The sequence below is a fragment of the Hippocampus guttulatus genome, chromosome 10, assembly GCF_054856545.1.
Source record: "Hippocampus guttulatus isolate MCC_2025c chromosome 10, RoL_Hgut_1.0, whole genome shotgun sequence".
NCBI classification, from domain to species: domain Eukaryota; kingdom Metazoa; phylum Chordata; class Actinopteri; order Syngnathiformes; family Syngnathidae; genus Hippocampus; species Hippocampus guttulatus.
The window spans coordinates 2,916,322-2,937,449 of NC_141270.1; the positions used below are offsets into that span (position 1 = coordinate 2,916,322).

General features: G+C 45.6%; 3 protein-coding genes across 5 annotated transcripts; 1 reads left to right on the forward strand and 2 right to left on the reverse strand.

The window, feature by feature from the left end:
* Positions 1-3,741: 3,741 nt before the first annotated feature.
* Positions 3,742-8,646, reverse strand: agt (angiotensinogen). Its single transcript, XM_086121807.1, has 7 exons — positions 8,512-8,646; positions 6,850-7,291; positions 5,874-6,228; positions 5,334-5,458; positions 5,042-5,190; positions 4,696-4,852; positions 3,742-4,131 (listed from the first exon to the last, which is right to left on the reverse strand). Exons 2-7 carry the CDS (start codon positions 7,264-7,266, stop codon positions 3,955-3,957), a joined length of 1,380 nt encoding a protein of 459 aa, XP_085977933.1. The 5' UTR covers positions 7,267-7,291; positions 8,512-8,646; the 3' UTR covers positions 3,742-3,954.
* Positions 8,647-11,272: 2,626 nt separating this feature from the next.
* On the forward strand, positions 11,273-16,306 carry cuzd1.1 (CUB and zona pellucida-like domains 1, tandem duplicate 1). Of its 2 annotated transcripts, XM_086121806.1 has the most exons (21): positions 11,292-11,343; positions 11,438-11,479; positions 12,002-12,100; positions 12,165-12,203; positions 12,284-12,382; positions 12,447-12,485; positions 12,565-12,663; positions 12,728-12,766; positions 12,853-12,951; positions 13,032-13,070; positions 13,157-13,255; positions 13,342-13,380; positions 13,470-13,568; positions 13,659-13,694; positions 13,770-13,914; positions 14,626-14,846; positions 15,054-15,229; positions 15,302-15,532; positions 15,614-15,777; positions 15,856-16,100; positions 16,178-16,306. In XM_086121806.1, the coding sequence occupies exons 1-21, from the start codon at positions 11,292-11,294 to the stop codon at positions 16,222-16,224; spliced, it is 2,148 nt and encodes a 715-aa protein (XP_085977932.1). In that variant the 3' UTR covers positions 16,225-16,306. The 2 variants fall into 2 exon arrangements, with proteins under 2 accessions (XP_085977931.1, XP_085977932.1); XM_086121805.1 differs by lacking the exons at positions 12,284-12,382; positions 12,447-12,485 and having other exon boundaries at positions 11,273-11,343.
* Positions 16,307-16,347: 41 nt separating this feature from the next.
* Positions 16,348-20,327, reverse strand: ikzf5 (IKAROS family zinc finger 5). 2 transcript variants are annotated; one of them, XM_086121808.1, is made up of 4 exons: positions 19,946-20,327; positions 19,377-19,537; positions 19,010-19,183; positions 16,348-18,822 (listed from the first exon to the last, which is right to left on the reverse strand). In XM_086121808.1, exons 1-4 carry the CDS (start codon positions 20,005-20,007, stop codon positions 17,972-17,974), a joined length of 1,248 nt encoding a protein of 415 aa, XP_085977934.1. In that variant the 5' UTR covers positions 20,008-20,327; the 3' UTR covers positions 16,348-17,971. The 2 variants fall into 2 exon arrangements, with proteins under 2 accessions (XP_085977934.1, XP_085977936.1); XM_086121810.1 differs by having other exon boundaries at positions 19,377-20,327.
* Positions 20,328-21,128: the final 801 nt, after the last annotated feature.

Sequence of the window (21,128 nt, forward strand, 5' to 3'; positions counted from 1 at the left end):
CATGTATAGTGAGGCGATTTTCGACGAATAAAACGACCATGTATAGTAAGGCGTTTTTAGCTGAAAAAAACGACCATGTATAGTAAGGCGTTTTTAGCCGAAAAAAAACGACCATGTATAGGAAGATGTTTTGAGTCGAATAAAACGACCATGTATAGTGAGGCGTTTTGAGGCAAAAAAAACCTACCATGTGTAGTAAGGCGATTTTCGGCGAAAGAAAACGACCATGTATAGTAAGGCGTTTCTGACCGAAAAAAACGACCATGTATAGTAAAGCGTTTCTGACCGAAAAAAACGACCATGTATAGTAAGGCGTTTCTGACCAAAAAAAAAGACCATGTATATATAGTAAGGTGTTTTTGACCGAAAAAAACGACCAAGTAAGGCGTTTTTAGCCGAAAAAAAACGACCATGTATAGTAAGGCGTTTCTGACCGAAAAAAACGACCATGTATAGTAAGGCGTTTTTGGACGAAAATTTTAGCCGAAAAAAAACAACCATGTATAGTAAGGCGTTTTTGACTGAAAAAAACGACCATGTATAGTAAGGCGTTTTTGGCCAAAAAAAACAACCATGTATAGTAAGGCGATTTTCGACGAAAAAAACGACCATGTATAGTAAGGCGTTTTTAGCTGAAAAAAACGACCATGTATAGTAAGGCGTTTTTAGCCGAAAAAAAACGACCATGTATAGGAAGATGTTTTGAGTCGAATAAAACGACCATGTATAGTAAGGCGTTTTTGACCGAAAAAAACGACCATGTATAATAAGGCGTTTTTAGCCGAAAAAAACGACCACGTATAGTAAGGCGTTTTTGGACGAAATTTTTAGCCGAAAAAAACGGCCATGTGTAGTAAGGCGTTTTTGACCGAAAAAAACGACCATGTATAGTAAGGTGTTTTTAGCCGAAAAAAACGATCATGTATAGTAAGGCGTTTTTAGCCGAAAAAAACGACCATGTATAGTAAGGCGTTTTTGGCAAAAAAAAACAACCATGTATAGTAAGGCGTTTATAGCCAAAAAAAAGGCCATGTATAGTAAGGCATTTTTAGCCCCAAAAAACAACCATGTATAGTAAGGCGTTTTTGGACGAAATTTTTAGCCCAAAAAAACGACCATGTATACAACCATGTATAGTAAGGCGTTTTTGACCGAAAAAAACGACCATGTATAGTAAGGCGTTTTTGGACGAAATTTTTAGCCGAAAAAAACGACCATGTATAGTAAGCCGTTTTTAGCCGAAAAAAAACGACTATGTATAGTCAGGCGTTTTTAGACGAACAAAACGACCATGTATATATAGTAAGGCGTTTTTGGACGAAATTTTTAGTCGAAAAAAAACGACCATGTATAGTAAGGCATTTTTAGCCGAAAAAAACCGACCATGTATAGTAAGGTGTTTTTAGCCGAAAAAAACGACCATGTATAGTAAGGCGTTTTTAGCCGAAAAAAACGACCATGTATAGTAAGGCGTTTTTGGCAAAAAACAACAACCATGTATAGTAAGGCGTTTATAGCCAAAAAAAAGGCCATGTATAGTAAGGCATTTTTAGCCCCAAAAAACAACCATGTATAGTAAGGCGTTTTTGGACGAAATTTTTAGCCCAAAAAAACGACCATGTATACAACCATGTATAGTAAGGCGTTTTTGACCGAAAAAAACGACCATGTATAGTAAGGCGTTTTTGGACGAAATTTTTAGCCGAAAAAAACGACCATGTATAGTAAGCCGTTTTTAGCCGAAAAAAAACGACTATGTATAGTCAGGCGTTTTTAGACGAACAAAACGACCATGTATAGTAAGGCGTTTTTGGACGAAATTTTTAGTCGAAAAAAAACGACCATGTATAGTAAGGCATTTTTAGCCGAAAAAAAACGACCATGTCTAGTAAGGCGTTTTTAGCCGAAAAAAACGACCATGTATAGTTAGGCGTTTTTGGACGAAATTTTTAGTCGAAAAAAAACGACCATGTATATAAGGCGTTTTTAGCCGAAAAAAACGACCATGTATAGTCAGGCGTTTTTAGCCGAACAAAACGACCATGTATAGTAAGGCGTTTTTGGACGAAATTTCTAGCCGAAAAAAATGACCATTATAGTCAGGCGTTTTTAGCCGAAAAAAATGACCATGTATAGTAAAGCGTTTTTAGCCCCAAAAAAACGACCATGTATAGTAAGGCGTTTTTGGACGAAAATTTTAGCCGAAAAAAAACAACCATGTATAGTAAGGCGTTTTTAGCCGGAAAAAAAACGACCATGTATAGTAAGGCGTTTTTAGCCGAAAAAAACCATGGATAGTAAAGCGTTTTTGGACGAAATTTCTAGCCGAAAAAAAACGACCATGTATAGTAAGGCGTTTTTGAACGAAAAAAACGCCTTACTATCTATGTCGTTTTTTTCAGGCTAAAAACGCCTTACTATACTGTCGTTTTTTCGGGCTAAAAACGCCTTACTATACTATGTCGTTTTTTTCGGCTAAAAACGTACTATGTGGTTTTTTTTGGGCTAAAAACGCCTGACTACTATGTCACTTTTTTCGGGCTAAAAACGCCTTACTATACTGTCGTTTTTTTCGGGCTAAAAACGCTTTACGATACTATGTCGTTTTTTTCGGGCTAAAAACGCCTTACTATATACTGTCGTTTTTTTCGGGCTAAAAAATACTTACTATACATGGTCGTTTTTTTTCGGGCTAAAAACGCCTTACTAAACTATGTCGTTTTTTTCGGGCTAAAAACGCCTTACTTTACATGGTCGTTTTTTTCGGGCTAAAAGCGCCTTACTATACTGTCGTTTTTTTCGGCTAAAAACGCCTTACTATGTCGTTTTTTTCAGCTAAAAACGCCTTACTATACTATGTCGTTTTTTTCGGGCTAAAAACGGCTTACTATACTGTCGTTTTTTTCGGCTAAAAACGCCTTACTATACTATGTCGCTTTTTTCGGGCTAAAAACGCCTTACTATACTATGTCGTTTTTTTCGGGCTAAAAATGCCTTACTATACTATGTCATTTTTTTCGGGCTAAAAACGCCTTACTTTACATGGTCGTTTTTTTTCGGGCTAAAAACGCCTTACTATACATGGTCGTTTTTCGGGCTAAAAACGCCTTACTATACATGGTCGTTTATTTTCGGCTAAAAATTTCATTGAAAAACGCCTTACTATACATGGTGGTTTTTTTCGGCTAAAAACTCCTTACTATACATGGTCGATTTTTTTTCGGCTAAAAACGCCTTACTATACATGGTCGTTTTTTTCGGCTAAAAATTTCGTCCAAAAACGGCTTACTACACATTGTGTAGTAAGAGTCAGGATTTTTAACCCGAAAAAAACGACCATGTATATATACTAAGGCGATTTTCGCCGAAAAAAATCGACAATGTATCATGAGGCGTTTTGAGCCCAAAAAAACGACAATGTATAGTAAGGCGATTTTCGACGAAAAAACAACCATGTATAGTAAGGCTTTTTTAGCTGAAAAAAAAAAACGACCAAGTATAGAAAGCCGTTTTGAGCCATATCTCTGAGATTTTGAAATTTCGGTGAGAACGGAAGCCACAAAGGGTGCACGCGTGCACACAAAAGGAAGATTAATCATTGAATGTCGAGTATTTGAACAGCGTTTTGTGTAAACTAATTCATGCGTGATCGGCCAGATGTGCACGTGTGTGTGTGCGCGCGCAGATATTTTTTTATTTATTTGTTTACGGAATTTTCAGAAAAGTCAACTTTCATCTCTGTTGAGGGAACAGATATTTTATTGTGTCCATCGAATTAAAATACAAATTGTAGTTCGACTATACAAGGAAGTGGAAGAACCCGGCCGCAAAATACTGTCCAGCAATTTGCTGCGATATAAAAGACAAAAAGATTGAAGTTAAAAAGTGAGGGAGAAAAGAAGTCTTGGTTTTCATCAATCCCGCCACCGCTGCAGCTGCTTGATCTGGTGCGTTTCACAGGGTGGGGTTGGTGATTTTACCCAGCAAGAGGATGGCGCTGGACTCTCCCTCCACCACCGAGAAGAAGAAGGGCCGGTTGAGCGCCACCTTGAGGGCCACGCCCGTCTCCTGCGCCTTGTCCTGGGCCGCTGCGCCTTCCTCCAACATCTCCAGTGACACTTTGTTGACCGCCTGCAAGACAACAACAACGCCACAGCTTGTCAACATTTAGCTTGGAAGGATTATCAAGCGCGTAAGAATGACTGAATATCACGTAGGCATTTCCTGTAAGTGCTTTACTTGGGGTTTAATAAAATTAAACAACAGCAAGGTGCAATAATCATTTGCAGGGCATAAACCTGAGTGGCAAGGGCGCGTTGAGGAATTACATTGTGCCAAATGTAGGGCTTTGCTGCCATCTTGTGGCATCGTAGTGCCAAAGAACTACATTGAACTGAGTTAGGGCAGGGGTGTCAACCTCATTTTAGTCGCCGGCCAATTTCCCTCGGAAGGCCGTTATGACAGTGAAACCACAAAAATGATGACTTGTACACATCAAATGATGACTAGTTTTCAAATATGTCAATTATAATAGTTTGTTCAATTGTTGTTCAAGTGAGTGTAAACAGGATCGCAAAATTATTGCACAATCTCGTTATTTATTACACGGGACAATTTCACATTTTCGCAAGGTGACGCATGATTTGCTTTCGCGGGCCACATGAAATCATGCGTTACGCATGTCCCTCGGCTTACCTTGTTAATGGTGAACCGGTCGGTGTTGGCCAGTTGGCTGAATTGGGCCTGCGAGCCCAACAGTTTGTCCTCCACTTCCGCATCCATATTGCGCAACAGCTCGCGCAGGTCGTTGGCACGAGACAGCGAGAACTTTGGTAGCAGCAGCTCCAGCAACCTGCGTGGGAGCATGACGATCAGTACCACGCGGGGCTCTTTTCATTTCATTTTCTGCGGCGAGAACGCGTCATTGAACTGAACGTGTTTCCATCGCATTAAATGAGCTAGCATTCATCTTATTTATCAATTAAACATGGACAGAAAAATGGATAGCTCGGACGGACGGATGGACGGGGAACTGACTGACCCCTCCTGGAGGCTGTTGCGCCACGATGACATGACCTCAGTGCGCAGTTTGGCTTCAATGTCGTGTAGGTTGGCGCCCTCGTGTGGCAGCACCAGCAACATGTAGGAGCGCTTACTGAGCGACAGTTTCACCACCGTGCACTTCCTCGCCTACCAAAAGCACACACACACACATAGATGACGTCTTTGCGTTGTCAGCAATTAGTGTTGGTAGCTCACGAGCCAGAAGAGGAACGTAATGACCTAACCTAAAGCCTTTGTGGGTATAGAGTGACTGTTTTCAATTTCGGTACCTTATCATTCAAGTAGTGGTACAAGCCCGTGTGGGTCATCATTGGAGTCATCACTGTGGTGGTTTCGTCCACATAAAACTCCTGCAAAGACGTCTTGTCCGCTTGGAAGGTCGTCTCCCAGTTGCCTGGACAAACAGATGGGATTGGTCGTACGGTTCAAATCAAACTCTTAGATTTGACACAGACCCCATCGGCCAGATGCCGATTTTTCTCTCTGTTCAGTTCAATGAATACTCTTGGACAAAGTAGTTCAAAACAGTCACATGATCTGCCTGTAATTCATATCTCTATTGTTGTAATTGTTAAACACCCCCACCCCCTCCAAAAAAAAACAAAAAAAAAACTGTTTTATAACTGTACAAAAAAAAAAAAAACATGCCAAATAATCGTAATTGGCAAACCCGGAACCCGCGATGGAGAAGAGTCTACTGTACTCTGTTTTTTATAAAGTCCAACAGAGTGTTGTTTTTCTAACTGCAAAAACTTTTGTCAGTCAAATCACTGGATTAAAAAAAAAAAAAAGACAAGCGAGTGACAAACCTCGGAAGTTGAAGAACGAAGCAAAGAGAAGGTTGGAGTCGGCGTCCACGTCTTGGAAGGCATCTTTCACTTTCCCGTCAGACGTCTTGTCCACAAAAGCGTTGATCAGCTCGGGCTGGGCGAAGTCCGCGCCGCGGATGAAGGACGAGTCCGAGAAGTCCCGGGTGCCTTGAACAACGTCGGCGGACAAGTAAACGTGCGGCAGCGTGAAGAGCCACACTTTGGTGGTGATCTCGTCTTTGGGTGCGTCGTCCACCAGGGAGTTGATGCTGTGCAGGGTCTTCAGGACCTTGTGGCCATCCACCAGCGACACGCAATCGTCTCGGTCGGTGCCGCTGCTCAGGCCCAGGAGAAGCTGGAAGGAAAGAAGGGATCAATTAGTCCACGTATCGTTTTCTCTACTTCCGCTGACAACGTGCCTGTAAAGACACAGCCTCATATTTTGTGTCCGCGAGGGCTACATAGACATGTACCGTACGTACACATCTATCGAGCAAGGGTGTCAAACTCGTTTTTGTCGCAGGCCACATTGTAGTTACGGTTTGCCTTGGAGGGCCGTTATGAATTTTGGGAAACCCTATAAATGTTTAATCCCGTCCACATATTACATACGCAGCGCGCAACAAATTGATCAATAACTAGTTTTGCAATCAGAAGTCGAGAATAATGACTGTTATTATGGATTCCATATGACAATTTGAAATTTTGGTTCAGACTTTAGCAAGCATCATGGAACTTGACATGATTGATTCGCTTTCGCGGAGCCACATAAAATGGTGTGGCGGGCCAGATCCGGCCCCCGGGCCTCGACTTTGACACCTGTGCTATAGAGAGAGATCAACTGATTGAAAAAGGCCATTGCTGACACTCAACAAAATTGATCCTTATGCAACCTCTCCACCGCAAATGGGTCCCTGGACCCGAAGAGTCGGAGAACCCCCTCACTACACCGAGTCCGCCCCAGGGAGGTCCAAACCTGGAAGGAGCTGGCCGTCTTCTTGGAGGCCCCCAGGTAGAAGGTGACCAGGGACCCGTACGTGTTGACGGGCGACAGCAGCGTGTTGGCGCCCGGTCGCTTGCTGCTGAGCGCCTGGTACATCCTCAATCCCAACGAGTTCAGGAGCTCGGCCAGCACCGCCGTCCTCTGCGTGACGTTCTGCTTCTGAGTGTCCTCCCCCGATGCATTCCGGGGGTCCGGGGTCAGGACCGCCATGTCCAGGCGCTCCACGGGAAGGGTCTGCAGGCGCTTGGCCGGCTGGGTCTGCAGGGTCTCGCAACTGACGTTGTCGGCGGCGAAGAGGTGGAAGGGGTGGATGTAGACGCGGTTGCCCCGGCCCCCGGGGACGCAGCACCACAGCAGCAGGACCACGAGAGGCGGGCGGAGGCTTTGCATTTTGTTTGTGCTCGACTTCGGAATTCTTACGGGAGAGAACACAGGAGAGCTTCGTGAAAACGCCGTCCCAAAGATGGGAAGTGGGAAAAGTACAAATCCAAAGTTGGACTCGATTCCTCGGGATCGAGCCTTGCCGCAAAAAGCAAAACTCTGCAAGTCACGGTGAAGGTTTGTCATTTCCTACGGAAGCCACAAGGAGGCGGCAAAGCAGCTGACTAAATGAAGCTCCTCTCCCTCACTTCAACATAGTTCCTTGGACCCAAGAAAAGCGATATTGTCATTTCTACTCGAGACATTGCCGCAGCCTGAACAGCGAAACGGCTTTTATGCAGATGGCGGCAACTCACTCGGAGCTCCGTCACGGAACAAACGAAACGGTTAAGGCAAGGCACATGCGCCCTTCACGTTCAAATGTCGTTTTCTGACCAGTTTGTACGAGCTCGATTGACAAACATTTGGGTGTTCTTTCTTTTCGACGGAAGATCCCAACCAGGCGACATCTGGCTGGATCTGGTTTTCAGCCTGCCGCACCATTAACCGGCGGCCACAGCGAAAACAAGGAGACACGCCGGTGACGGATGGATTCCTTCTTTGTGTTGCTGCGGGCTGAACGAGCGCAGGCATCGCCCTCGGCAACAGGGGTCACTTTGACAATGACTGCTCGGCACCACATCTCGATCTACTATATACCATAAATCAATAAAAAACAAAAAAATTTAATTCTAGATTTTTTTTGGGGGTGGGGGGGGGGGGTTGGTGAGTGCATTTTATATGTACTTTAGAATTGAGGTACTCAAATAGTCAAGGTTAGAAATTGTGGCAAGGTTTGTGACCCACACAGAACTCCTCCAAAACTAAATTCTGATTTCCTCCCTCCCACCCCCCAAAAACGCATCCGCTGATGTTTTTGGGGTGAATACCTGCAAAAAAATCAATTGAGGCAACGTTATTTCGCGCACGTAAAAGGAGGACTTTACCCTGTCGAGTGTGTGAGCTGAGCAAACAACACTCGTGCGGATGGACCGCAGAACATGGCCTTGGTTCCTGATCAACGCACTTTGACACCCACTCGCACCCCCCCCGTGACTTCATGACAACATCACGTTAAAACGTCTTTTTTTTTTTTTTTTTGACAGATATGCTCTGCTGCTAACTTTACAGAAACATGCCGATCGCCCTCTCCGCGCAAGCCGCAGACAAACATCTCGATGGGGAAAGCGAGGAGCCGGCGAAGAAGTCTCTTACCGTGCGTGCTGCAGGCTGCCGCCGAATGAAGCTGCAGCTGCTCTGCCCCCCTGACTTTAAAGCAGACCACCCGTGCTGGTTACTGATTAACACCCCCTTGGCTGACTCACGGATCCATTTCGGCAAGGACAGAGACCCCCGGCCGCCCCCTATTCTCCCTCCCTCTGACTTGTTGACTTGATGATGTAAGTGCATCCTGAAAAGGGGCCCGTAGGCCTCGTCCACAATAGGAAGGGCAGAGGGAGAAGGGTCCATTCAGCAAAACGTCGCACAGATGTGAAGCGGTGACGTGCAAATGGTGTTCCCGAACGAGTAAACAGGACTGAGAGACAAACATGAATCACTCAGCCGGAAGGAAACGGAAAAGTACCAATTCAACGGGCCAAATGTGGAGCGACTGGAGCAATGCGAGAACAATGTCTTCTGACGGCGTTTGTTGTTCTTTGCCGGATGGGATGATTGACGTCTTATGAGAGGAATTGGCAGCTGGCGGCCCCTGCCCACATGGGCACTTGATGTTTTTTAAAAAATAGATTTATTTTAGTTTTGACCAAGATTATTAGAGTTAACAAAAATAAATGGGAAAAAAATAAAATTGGAAAAACCTTTTTTTGTTAGTGAAATAAAATCTAAATTGCTTTTGAAAAAATAAAAACAAACTGCAACAATATCTTACATTTAGATAACGAGAATTATCGCAAAAATGTCCTTTGTTTTCATCTTTTTTTTTGTCCTTGCAGATATATTTATTTTGCTGTACGTCCACACAGAAGAAGAAAGGTCAAAGTTCACTTTATGACCGAGTCTTTTTTCTTGCAACTTGACTAATATTTTTTGTACTTAAAAAAATAAAAATAAATAAAACTGATACCAAAACAAATAAAAACTAAACTGAAACTAAGCATTTTCAAAAAAGTATTAACAAACATGAAAGCTGCGCTAAAATTTCTAAAAATGACAAAAGATTTTTTAAAAAAAAGAAGAAATTCAAAATGAAGGAAAAAATAACTATAATGAAAATATGAACATCTCAAGCTATTTTAACCCTGGCCGGCACATATTTTGTTCAATTTAAAATGTCAGAGTCGCGTACGCAGGTGTAAAAAGTTGTTCGATTGAGTGGCGACCAGGTCCGGGTGTACCTCTGATCTTGCCGAGTCGGCGGAAATAGTCTTCACATAGCCACGAAACCTAACGAGGACAAACAAGATGAAATGAAGACTGCAAATTATGAACGCATGCGAACGATGATGAAAAAAAAAACGTCGCTTCTCTTGCGTTGTCATGAGAAGAGAGCAAACACTTTGCAAATGTTCCTTTAGAAGGCCGTCGTATCCGCGTACGAAAAGGCCTACATCCACGAGGGCAATCTGAAAAATCATTTCCACACACACACACACACACACACACACACACACACACACACACACACACACACACACACACACACACGTAGATGATATTTTCTCATCATAAATGGAAGCTATCATGCCGAGTATGATGACATTCTTTTATGGTCCGAGTCAAACAGCCTCAAGAATAAATTGCAGCTGCCGAGGCCCCATAAACGAATAACTTTCCTTCAAGTGAAACGACGTTTGCTCATTAATATTTGGGCTTTGTGGACAATTTTTTTTCTTGTGGTTATTTAAAACTAAAACGGCCTACCCTTCGGCATACAATTGGATCTATAAAAGTAGGGCGGAGGAGCGTTCACAAAATAAGCGCTTCATCCGTTCCTGACCGTAAAGATAAAAAATATTGAAGATGAAACACGATGAGGAATATTGAGGATGTTTTCCAGGATCAAATGCCAACTTCGCTCATTGTTTTGTTCGTCTTCCTTGTAAATGATCCAAAAAGCAAATATTTAAATATTATAACATAATAATCAATATTAAATATGAAAACACGTACGGTGTAAAGGAGATATAAAAGTCTACACACCCCTGTCCAAGTGCCTGGTTTTGGTGTTGGTTTAAAAAAAAAGATACACAAACTTTTTTCCATGAACGTGACCACGCTGTACAACTGAATTAAAAATAAAACTTATTTTTGCAAGGGTAAGTAAAAATGAACCACTGACATAATGTGGCTGCACAAGTGCAGAAATCACCAATCGCACTCAATCTCACCTGAAATGGGAGCCGGCACACAGCCGCCGCCATTTCAAGAGCCTCTGATTCACCCCCAACGCATTTTGGTTGTTCTAGTTCTAAGGCTTTCCCTTTTTTGGGGGGCTTTCTAGCAGAAGCTTGAAGGTTTTGCGGCTAACAGCAGCTGCTATTTGGAACTGTTCGTAATTCATTGCACCTTTTCTAATGGCCCAGTTCAAGCTGAAGCCCCCCCCCAAAAAAGCCCCAAAGCACGCCATTGCCACCACCAGGAAGGTCAGGTGCTCTTTTGGCAATGAGTGCTCATATTCATGCCAAATTCAACATTGGTCACATTTTGGACCATGATAAGATCTCCCAAACACATGTGGGAAAATGTTTTCCTGCTCTTCTAATAACAATAACAGCGCAGCGGCGGGAGCGTGGGACAATCGCTCACCATTAATGTGTCAGAGTTGATGTATCCTGCGTGTGATGAATTGCACTTCCCCAAAAGCCGTTCAAGCAGACGAGCAAAGAGCTACAAACAAACGAGGGTGTGATTTACATGCCGAACAAACACCACGTGACACTTGGATCATTTATGGCTGGCGAAAGGAGGTGCTTGGCTTATGATATAAACTGTCCTGTGGTTCTGGTGGGGCAGGTTTGGAAGGTGAAGTCACCATGCGGACCCTCTTGGTTGTTTGCAGCGTCGTCATCCTGCACGGCGTGCGAGGTATTGCTGGCGTCGGTCCTCCGCAAATGATGATTTTGGCAAAGTTTCGTCTGACGGATGCGATGCTTATTTGGTTTTGGTCTTTCATAATCAGGTGATGGGGACCTCGGGGACGGCCGACTGTACACGACAGCAGGTACACACCACTTTTGTTTGCAAAAGTTAGTGTCACTAGCTTGTTGCAACAGAGATAGAAGGACTGGAAGAGTCACAGAAAGGCATCCAGGTGGAAGTGTTCTTGTTTTTGTTTTTGAGCCAGTAGTGGAGGCGATGTTCACAATGACTGGCTATAAGAAGAATGTGGCGTTTATCACGTCTACCTCAGACTGATGAAGCTCCAATATTGGTTCTGGCCCGCCCACAAGGGAGTATTCGTATGTTGTCCTCCAAGCACAGTTTAAAAACAAGCATGTCGGGTTCATTGAAGACTAAGTTGAGAGTGAATGTCAGTTTGTCTGTATGAGCCTCTTGGTGAGCAATTGAGGGTCTAACCTGCACCTCTGACTGAAAGTCAGCTGGGAAAGGCTCCAGCTCTTCCGCGACCCTGTTCTGTTCACTTCCATTCCACCTGGTATATGTCAGTCATGTTGTCACTCAGCTCAGCAAATCAGGTTTTGCCATTTGTTGATTCAACTTTGTAAAATATTTCTTTGAGCAGCTCAGGCCTCGTGCCGCTACAACTGTGGCTGGAACGTGGGAAGCTGTTCCTGCTCCAGCTCATGCCAGTACTATGGCAACTGCTGCCGAGACTACAACTGTGAGTACCAGGATAGGCTGCGGGACATCCCCAGTGGTGATGTTAAAACCATTTTTGCTCTCAGATTACTGCAATAACACGACTCCGCAACCACGGACCACAGGTACACAAAAAGTCACTCGAGAAAATCGTTAGACAAAATCCAAGCTTTCAAGATGAACTAAAAGGTTGGGATTCCTTCAGCCCAGGCCTCGTGCCGCTACAGCTGTGGCAGTCACACGGGAAGCTGTTCCTGCTCCAGCTCGTGCCGGTACTACGGCAACTGCTGCCGAGACTACAACTGTGAGTACCAGGATAGGCTGCGGGACATCCCTAATGGTGGTGTTAAAACCATTCTTTCTCTCAGATTACTGCAGTAACACGACTCCGCAACCACAGACCACAGGTACCCAAAAAGTCACTTAGAAAATCGCCAGACAAAATCCAAGATTTCAAGATGAACTAAAAGGTTGGGATTCCTTCAGCCCAGGCCTCGTGCCGCTACAGCTGTGGCAGTCACATGGGAAGCTGTTCCTGCTCCAGCTCGTGCCGGTACTATGGCAACTGCTGCCGAGACTACAACTGTGAGTACCAGGATAGGCTGCGGGACATCCCTAATGGTGGTGTTGAAACCATTCTTTCTCTCAGATTACTGCAGTAACACGACTCCGCAACCACAGACCACAGGTACACAAAAAGTAATTCGAGAAAGTCGCCCCACAAAATCCAAGCTTTTGAGACGAACGGGAACTAAAATGCTGGGATTCCTTCAGCCCAGGCTTCGTGTCGCTACAACTGTGGCAGTCACATGGGAAGCTGTTCCTGCTCCAGCTCGTGCCGGTACTATGGCAACTGCTGCCGAGACTACAACTGTGAGTACCAGGATAGGCTGCGGGACATCCCCAGTGGCGTCGTCCCTGACAAAAATGTGTAAAACCATTCTTTCTCTCAGATTACTGCAGTAACACGACTCCGCAACCACAGACCACAGGTACACAAAAAGTAATTCGAGAAAGTCGGCCCACAAAATCCAAGCTTTTGAGACGAACGGGAACTAAAATGCTGGGATTCCTTCAGCCCAGGCTTCGTGTCGCTACAACTGTGGCAGTCACATGGGAAGCTGTTCCTGCTCCAGCTCATGCCAGTACTACGGCAACTGCTGCAGAGACTTCAACTGTAAGTTTATGTGCCTAAAGCTGATTTTTTTTTCCTCACCGCAATCCCGCAGTCCCTCGTGAGCTGTGTCAAAACTCTTTTTTCAGATTACTGCAACGTGGGGACATCACAGCCGTGGACCACAGGTACTTCATTACCATATTTGGGCAAAATCAGTCGCTAAAGCGAGGTCCTTCTTGTAATTTTGTGACATTCTTCCCATTGTATCGTCCAGCTATGCCATCCTGTCGCTACAACTGTGGCAGAAACCTGGGAAGCTGTTCCTGCTCCAGTTCGTGCCAGTACTATGGCAACTGTTGCCCTGACTACTACTGTGAGCATGATGTCCCTGAATGACACCCCCCGAGCATTTAAAAAAAAAAAGAAAAAGTGCTGACTTCCGTCATGTGTGTTTGTGAAACAGCCCACTGCTACTCCACAAGTGCCATGCCAACCACAGGTAGGGTCTTCTGCATGAACGTCAACATCAAGTGAACATAACAAGCCTCATGGTCACAAATGCCCCGACCTTCAGAGGGGCCTTGCGGAGGTTCCATGTTTGGCTCGGGTGCCTTCTCCAGTCCCAGGCACCCCGATGACTACCACGACAACGCCTACTGCGTGTGGCACCTCAGATCTTTGCACAACCAAAGGGTCTTGCTGGAATTCTCATACCTGCAGTACGTGAAGAATTTTGGATTCTATTTCAGAGCTAAGATCGTCAAAAATTCTTTGAACTCAACTACCACCGACTACTTGGATCGCAAACTGTAATCCGGACTGGCAGGGATTGTAGTATGATGCCGAGCACTGTTATTAGAATTAGCGCATGCTAACATTTGAATAGAGATCGTGTTTGGGGTAGAGCTATCTTTTGGGTTTGAAAAGGGTCACTGTTATAATTGACAAGGCTTAGGGTAGGTTTCAATTTTGTTTTGGGCTTTGAGTGTCATGGCTCCGATTTGTGGAGGTTGACGTTTGAGTAGCATTAGGGGTGGGCTCGGGGAGGGTTTGGGATCATGTGTGGGTTTGGGTATAGTTTAATTAGTCTTTAGCAGTGTGGGGTGAGGATTAAAGTAGAGATTTGGGGATGTTTCATGGTTTCAGTCAAGTCAGGCTTATGTTTTTGGTGGCTTGACCTTGGATTGGTGTGGAGTGGATGGGGATGGGGTTTAGGTTCAGGATTCATTGGGGTTACGTTTCAGGAGTAGACTTTGGGTAGGTTTAGGGGTTCAATCACTGCAATTTGAGACCATATCATCTCTATCCTTAGTTAGTGATTTTTGTTGTGGAGGATATGATTCAAACAATGGAGTTCATGATTGGACGGGAGACAACAATGTGAAAATAGTCCTCAAAGTTTTGCCTGAATTGATTTTACTTGTGGGCAGATTGCAGAGCTGCTGCAGCTGTGACTACATTTCAATCTACGATGGTCCATCCGTCAGCTCGCCATACTTGGGAAAAGTGTGCAACGACGGCAACAACAACGACAGCTTAAATTTTTTGTACTCGACCTCCAACCACATGACCGTGGTTTTCCGGAGCGACAGATCGGTGGTCGGGAGAGGATTCCGTGCAGAGTTCACAAGCGCTCTGCCGCAGGACTCGGGTACACTTGTTTTTTTTGGCCATCATCAAATGCAACAGCTAAAACGTCATGTGGGACAGTGGAGTGACTTGGATGCATGGATGCATTTTTGAGCCTTAAGGGCTACTGCAGTTCTTGTGTTTTTATTTGGGGTGCCGCAGGTGGGCAAATGTGTCATTTTGATTTATTCATCTCGTTACCCGGTCAAGCAATGTGGCTTTTTACCAGGTCAAGTCAACTGCTCCTCGGATGACATGAACATTGTGGTTGGGCGGAAGTACCTGAACTCGTTGGGCTACGACGGCCACAGTCTCTACCTCAACGACCAGTACTGTAGACCCGAAGTTTTTCAAGAGAAGGTGGTCTTCAACTTCCCCGTCAATCGATGCGGCACCAGTCGAAAGGTAGACTGGAGATCCGGAAGAAGGGTGACCACCGACAAAGCGCCACCAAAAACATACAATTGAATGTTTCAGTTTGAGAACGGCAAGGTGGTGTACACCAACACGCTGCGCGGCTACACGTCGAGCTACGGAGACATCACTCGCAAGGCCAACTTAAAAATCGAGGTGGTGTGTCGGATGGATCGATCGGCGGCGGCGCAGATTATGTACCTGGCGCAGAATCATGACAACACCAGCATCACGGGCACGGGGACGTTCAACACCTCCATGGACTTCTACACCAGCAGCAACTTCAACTATAAGGCATAAAAATGTCTGAGTGTGACGGAAAGCTTGACGCCTCGCAGGCTATTCAACAGCTGCCTTGATGCTCTCCTCCACCAGGTGACGGAATTCCCATACAAGGTTTCTCTCAACCAGGACCTCTACGTCCAGGTGGACCTGAGGAGCAGTATGGCCAGCTATCTGGATATTTTCCTCGATACCTGCGTGGCCTCTCCATCCTCCGACGACTTCCACACGACAACCTACTTCCTGGTGCGCAACGGGTAAGAGCGGCACCAAATAACCACAACAGATCCCTACTTTGCAATCTGTCAAACATGATCCAAATTGTCCCCGCGCAGGTGTCCCGTAGATAACACTTACCAGTCGTACGTCAGCGGCAGCAGCCGATACGCTCGCTTCTCCTTCAAGGCCTTCCAGTTCCTGCGCCGGGCTGACCAGGTTTACATCCGGTGCAAGGTCCTCATATGTCAGGGCAACGACTGGAACTCCCGTTGCCGCCGCGGCTGCGTCAAGCGCAGGAACAGAGACGCGGGCGCCAGACACAAGAGCCGGACTCTCGTTTTGGGTCCCATCCAGCTTATCGGTGAGTAGCACTCGAGTATGACACAGAGGAAACGAGCAGTCACGACATTCTCCACGCTTGTCTTTTCTTGTCCTTAGACCCTGACAAAAAGCAAAAGGGCTCCGCAAAGGAGGACGCCGGTTGACAAGATCATCCACACTTGTACTACGAATCAGAATCGCAAATCAAACATACTCACCTTTGATTAAAAGCCGCAAGAAAGACAATCTTGGATTTTTCTTTACGCGCTCAGAAGATGACACTGGACTCTGTTAGAAAAACACTTTTACTGATAATTTACCTCAACAAATTAGCACCCCAAAGGGTGAAAGGGCTTTCGACATAAACGTTGACCCATGAAGTGACAACAGTGACGACCGAAGGCATCATTCGCTCCTTTTTGTCCCCAGTGCACACACATCGCTTGGCAACGGACAACAGCAGCCGACAATCTTGCTGATGTAGGACACCCTGGCAAATTGTGCAATAATCACGGTTGATTGCAATCATCGATTGCAGCAAAAAAAAAAAAAAAGTGCAGTAAAACAGTGAGTTAAGCTGAGTCAGCGACTCCATGATTTTCATTTTTTTTTTTAAATGAAGCGAACCGAAAAATCCTTTTGGATTTAAGGTGAAACGTCTGCAACAACCCAGAAAAGTTGACTCGGCTCCATTTCACTTTTGCACATGACATTGTCATGGATGACTTAAAAATTATTTCTCACATTTTAAAAACGGGTCAAGATGTTAAAAGTCGGCACGGCTGTACCGCGCACTCAATATTCATTAAACAAAAAAAAAAAATTCATACATCGAACATCAAATCAACTACTTAGAATGTGCAGTAAATATTCAAAAGGGGTGGGGGAAAAAATAAAAAAAGCACCGGGCAAATACATTTTGGCAATCGCTTCTCACCAAGGTTGTAAGGCCAAGGGAATGCAGTTCTTAAAGTGGCAAAAAGTTCAGTGTTAGCTTACAAAAAAGAAGTCAAGTTTCCTGGTGGCCTCTGGCCAAGTGTGTTTGGGGGCGACGGGATGCAAAAAGTTAAAGCGTTGGTCGCTGGAAATGGGTCGTAGCAGCATTCGTGAAGGAGAATTTTGGCAAAAATCAAGGCGAAACGTCAACCTCTTCTTTGCTATTTCACTCACAAAAGTCAAAATGTCAGGCACTGCAAAGGAATACTGGCATGATTTCAACACCGCGTCACTTGGAGCGATGTTGTGTGAGGCAGGCAACCTTCGAGGTTTAGCGCCGAAGACTTGAGACTCCTACGACGCGCTCTCTCTATCTAGACATATCTATAAATATTCTTATGTCGTCTTGTTTGAATTATATGAAGGAGTACTTAAGGACACAGACGAAAAAAAAGGCAGTCGTAATCTTCATTTTTAAAAAAATAATTTAAAAAGTTGCAATATTATGAGAAGAGTCATCAATGTTTTTTTCTTCTTGGAACATTGAAATTTATTCAAAATGAAATTAGCATGTTTTTCCATCAGATTTGGACTTTCTTCACTCTGGTAATAATCTATGGCACAGATCTACTTCCATTATATTCCGACTTTTTGTAATTTTTGTAAAGGTCTCGACTTTGTCCTAATATTGCAACTTGCCCCCCCCCCCCGACCCCCTCAAATTGAATGATGCCATTCTTCTTATCAAATTTTGAAAATGCAAATGGAACACTTCCAAATGTCTCGCCATAAAATTCCCGACGACTCCTTCATAGAATTCAGACAACTTCTGCCCATTGTGGGCAAAGGGATCCATCTCAATGCCGACATCTTCCCGCAAGGCGAAAATGCTACATCGAGGCCAGTGGGAAGAGCAAAACCAAAAAAAGAAACCAATCACTAAAGATCCTGCAAAGTGACAAATTTTAAAAGTCGTCACTTGTGCTGGCCGCGAGCAAAGTGGCAGGCAAAGTCGTACTTGCTCCTGCACTTGTGGCCACAGATGTTGCACTGGAACGGGTTCTCGTAGCCGTGGCAGCCCATGTGGATGGTGTAGAGGATGTTGTCGGGGAAGTAGATGCCGCAGTGCTGGCAGCGATGCGGCGCGTGCCGGGGGGCCGAGACGCCGGGCGTCGGCGTGCCGGGCCGGCTGTTGGTGGCGCTGGTGGGCCCGCTGCGCTCGCTGCCCGCCGGGCTGCAGTTGCTGAGCTGAGGGGGCGCTAGCGGTTCGGGGGTGACCGGCGAGGAGGAGGCGAGCGGGCGCTGGATGAGGAGCGGCTTCTCCTCCGTGTCGGATTCCGCTCCTGGGGACGGAGGGGGCTGGAGCGAAGGCGGGAGGCTGGCGCACTGGCCCGCCAGGGTGGAGAGCTGATTGAGGGGGTTCTCCATGATCAGGTTGGACCGCAGGCGGCTATGAGGCTCCTCCTCGTCCTGGCCGTCGTCATAAGCCTCGTGCGGCAGCTGACGGGAGCGGTCGTCCGCGTCGCAGGCCCTGGGCGTAGAAGAGCACGAGGCGATGAGGAGGCGGCGGCCGTAGCCGAGCGAGCTGCTTTTTTTCTGCAGGACGCTCAGCATCTTCTTGTGCGGCAGCGAGCGGGCATCCTTCTTCGGGACCAGTTTGTGGCGCCGGCGCCGGTGGTGCGACAGGTTGCTGCGGTCGCTGCAGCGGAAGGAGCACAGCTCGCACTTGTACGGCTTCTCGCCCGTGTGCGAGCGCATGTGGGCCTCCAGGTGGCGCTCGTAGGCCGAGGCGAACGGGCACAGGTGGCAGCGGTGGGGTTTCTCTCCTGGTGGATTGAGGGGAAAAAAAGCTTACGATCGGCGGCGGGAATATCGCGCTACATCTATTCCGTGAGAGTCACTTGGTTGACTTTTTCGAGAACTTGCACTTGTCAGTCGAGTGGTTCTATAGCTTTTTTTTCCCCCCGGACCAAAACCAGTAGTCGGAGTGCAATTCAACCGTAACCCGCCCACCTGTGTGCATTCGAATATGCTCGACGAGTCTCGCTGTGCCCCGGGTGGCGTAGCTGCAGTACAGGCACTTGAGTTTGCCGTCAAAAGTTCTCTCAAAACCGTCCACCAAAATCCCAGCGCCGTCCTCCAGGGACATGTCCACCGCCGGGTGATCCAGCCCGTTCTGACTGCAATCTGTGCACGGAGGGATATACAGGCAGCAATTTGAAAGCTCTCCAACTTGAAAATGTTTCTGTCGAACATAGCTGGGACTGAAAAAAAGTGAATTAGTAAAGAGCTCTAACACTGAATGGGGTGGGCGTTGCTGTTATATGAGCTGTCATCACAAGTTTAACTCTCGAATAAACGGAGGAAATGTCAACGTTACCGGCCGGTAGTTCATCGGCCTCCTTAACGCCGATGACGGAGCCCGATATCATGTTGACATGCTGGGTCTGCTGGCTCAGATACTCCTGGAAATCCTTCACGAAGTCCAGCGTGTCTGGCTTTTCCTCGCCCATTGAAAGCAAGGAATGGAAAAATCCAACACTGCAGCAACATTTTAAAAAGGATAAACTGCTTAATAATGTTTGTGAACAGTCGGTGCACCGGGATATTTCCAGGAAGCAGGAAAGTGAGTGACTGCGGCTGGTGTGGACTGAAAACGATGACAGTATGCTAACACCTCACAACGTCAAATTCCAGCGACAGATAAGAACATTCGTGCCATTGGCATCTTTTCTCAATCATTCGGCCTTGTAAAATAACAGTGGGGTGTTTACTAGCGGCGAAAAGGCCACTGCATCCCGGAAGTACATGACGTCAAGCTTATCAGGTCACTCAATACATTGTCATAATTTAAAAATGTTAGTTGCATCTGAAGGAGTCAAGTACGAAAGACGACTCGAATCCATTGTAAAGCATTCTATACAAGCTTGTCAATGTTTACATACTCACATCCGTTGTATTTGCTTGTTTGAAAAATCCAGGCCAGTATTGAAAACAAAATGTGAACACATGCGGTGTGTCCAGTCGGTGGGTGCTACACAGCCGTTCCCATCACCGCCATGTTGACACCTCAGGTAAATCCGCTAGGTTGACAGCGAACGTTAGCATTAGGCTACATCGAGCATCTCTCTTCAGCGGGGGCGCCGGTTTGTTGTGCTTGACAGCGCCATTGTCGCCCTTCTTTCTCGTGTACGAGTGAATTCTGAGAAAATGTCCCCGCTATCAGATTAGGTTTAATTCCGGTTCCCCCACGGAGAGCCCAAAATGCTCAATCAAAACATCCAGGTTGGAAGGGGTGAAAGTTCACTGAGTTGTGCTCAGGGAAAAACAGTCCGATCACACGAATCGTCCTTAAAGAAGTGTTCCTACCACTAATGTTCACCGAGTTGTGCTCAGAGATAAACAATCCGATCACACGAATTGTCCTTAAAGAAAAGTTCCTACGACTAAACCAGATACCCGACAAATTAAAATGGCAACGTAAATCCATAAATTATAAGCACTCTCATTTTAAAATTCATGTAACGTCCCGACAGTATTTTTTTGAAGGTAAAACATCAAGTGGACATCCAGTCAAAGGCCGGGGTGAGCGGAGGACCCACAGTGGTATATTTGGTGAAATTTTTCGCTTCATGGCCATTGAGGTAAAAAGCGGGCTCGACGTCATCGCGTAACGGCAAATTAAGCTTTTGTGAGGTCCTGAACTACTCGGCGCATCGTTGATTTCTTGAAGCATCACTTACACTTACCGGCAAAAAGCAAGGCTGCAATGGATTGAACATTTTTTTAAAATTCTGTGCACACGCAGACAAGACCGAATCTCATGTTCTATTTAGAATAAAGATTGACTACTGGGTGTATTGTGTAATCAAATGTGTAACATAAGTCAAGTCAAGTCAACAGTATTTATAGAGCACTTTCAAACAGCCATCGCTGCATACAAAGTGCTGTACATGGAGCAATTTAACATGCACAATAAACAGTAAGACAAATCGGTAATAAAGGCGGTAGAAAGCACCAAACAGTAAAACCAAGAACAAATCTAAGTCATGCTGAGTCGAATGCCAAAGAATACAAGTGAGTTTTGAGGAGGGTTTTGAAGATGGGCAGCGAGGAGGCTTGCCGAATGTTT

Bases quoted from the DNA above. Each gene is read 5' to 3' on its own strand.
- agt (XM_086121807.1), bottom strand. From the start codon at position 7,266: ATGCAAAGCCTCCGCCCGCCTCTCGTGGTCCTGCTGCTGTGGTGCTGC. The intron at 6,229-6,849 runs GTTTGGACCTCC...CTTTCCTTCCAG, and splicing joins AGACGGCCAGCTCCTTCCAG to CTTCTCCTGGGCCTGAGCAG. The intron at 5,191-5,333 runs GTACCGAAATTG...TGCTTTTGGTAG, and splicing joins ACCACTACTTGAATGATAAG to GCGAGGAAGTGCACGGTGGT.
- cuzd1.1 (XM_086121806.1), top strand. From the start codon at position 11,292: ATGCGGACCCTCTTGGTTGTTTGCAGCGTCGTCATCCTGCACGGCGTG. The intron at 12,664-12,727 runs GTGAGTACCAGG...TCTTTCTCTCAG, and splicing joins CTGCTGCCGAGACTACAACT to ATTACTGCAGTAACACGACT. The intron at 15,778-15,855 runs GTAAGAGCGGCA...GTCCCCGCGCAG, and splicing joins TACTTCCTGGTGCGCAACGG to GTGTCCCGTAGATAACACTT.
- ikzf5 (XM_086121808.1), bottom strand. From the start codon at position 20,007: ATGTGTTCACATTTTGTTTTCAATACTGGCCTGGATTTTTCAAACAAG. The intron at 19,538-19,945 runs GTGAGTATGTAA...ATGTTGCTGCAG, and splicing joins AACAAGCAAATACAACGGAT to TGTTGGATTTTTCCATTCCT. The intron at 18,823-19,009 runs GTGGGCGGGTTA...TCAATCCACCAG, and splicing joins GCATATTCGAATGCACACAG to GAGAGAAACCCCACCGCTGC.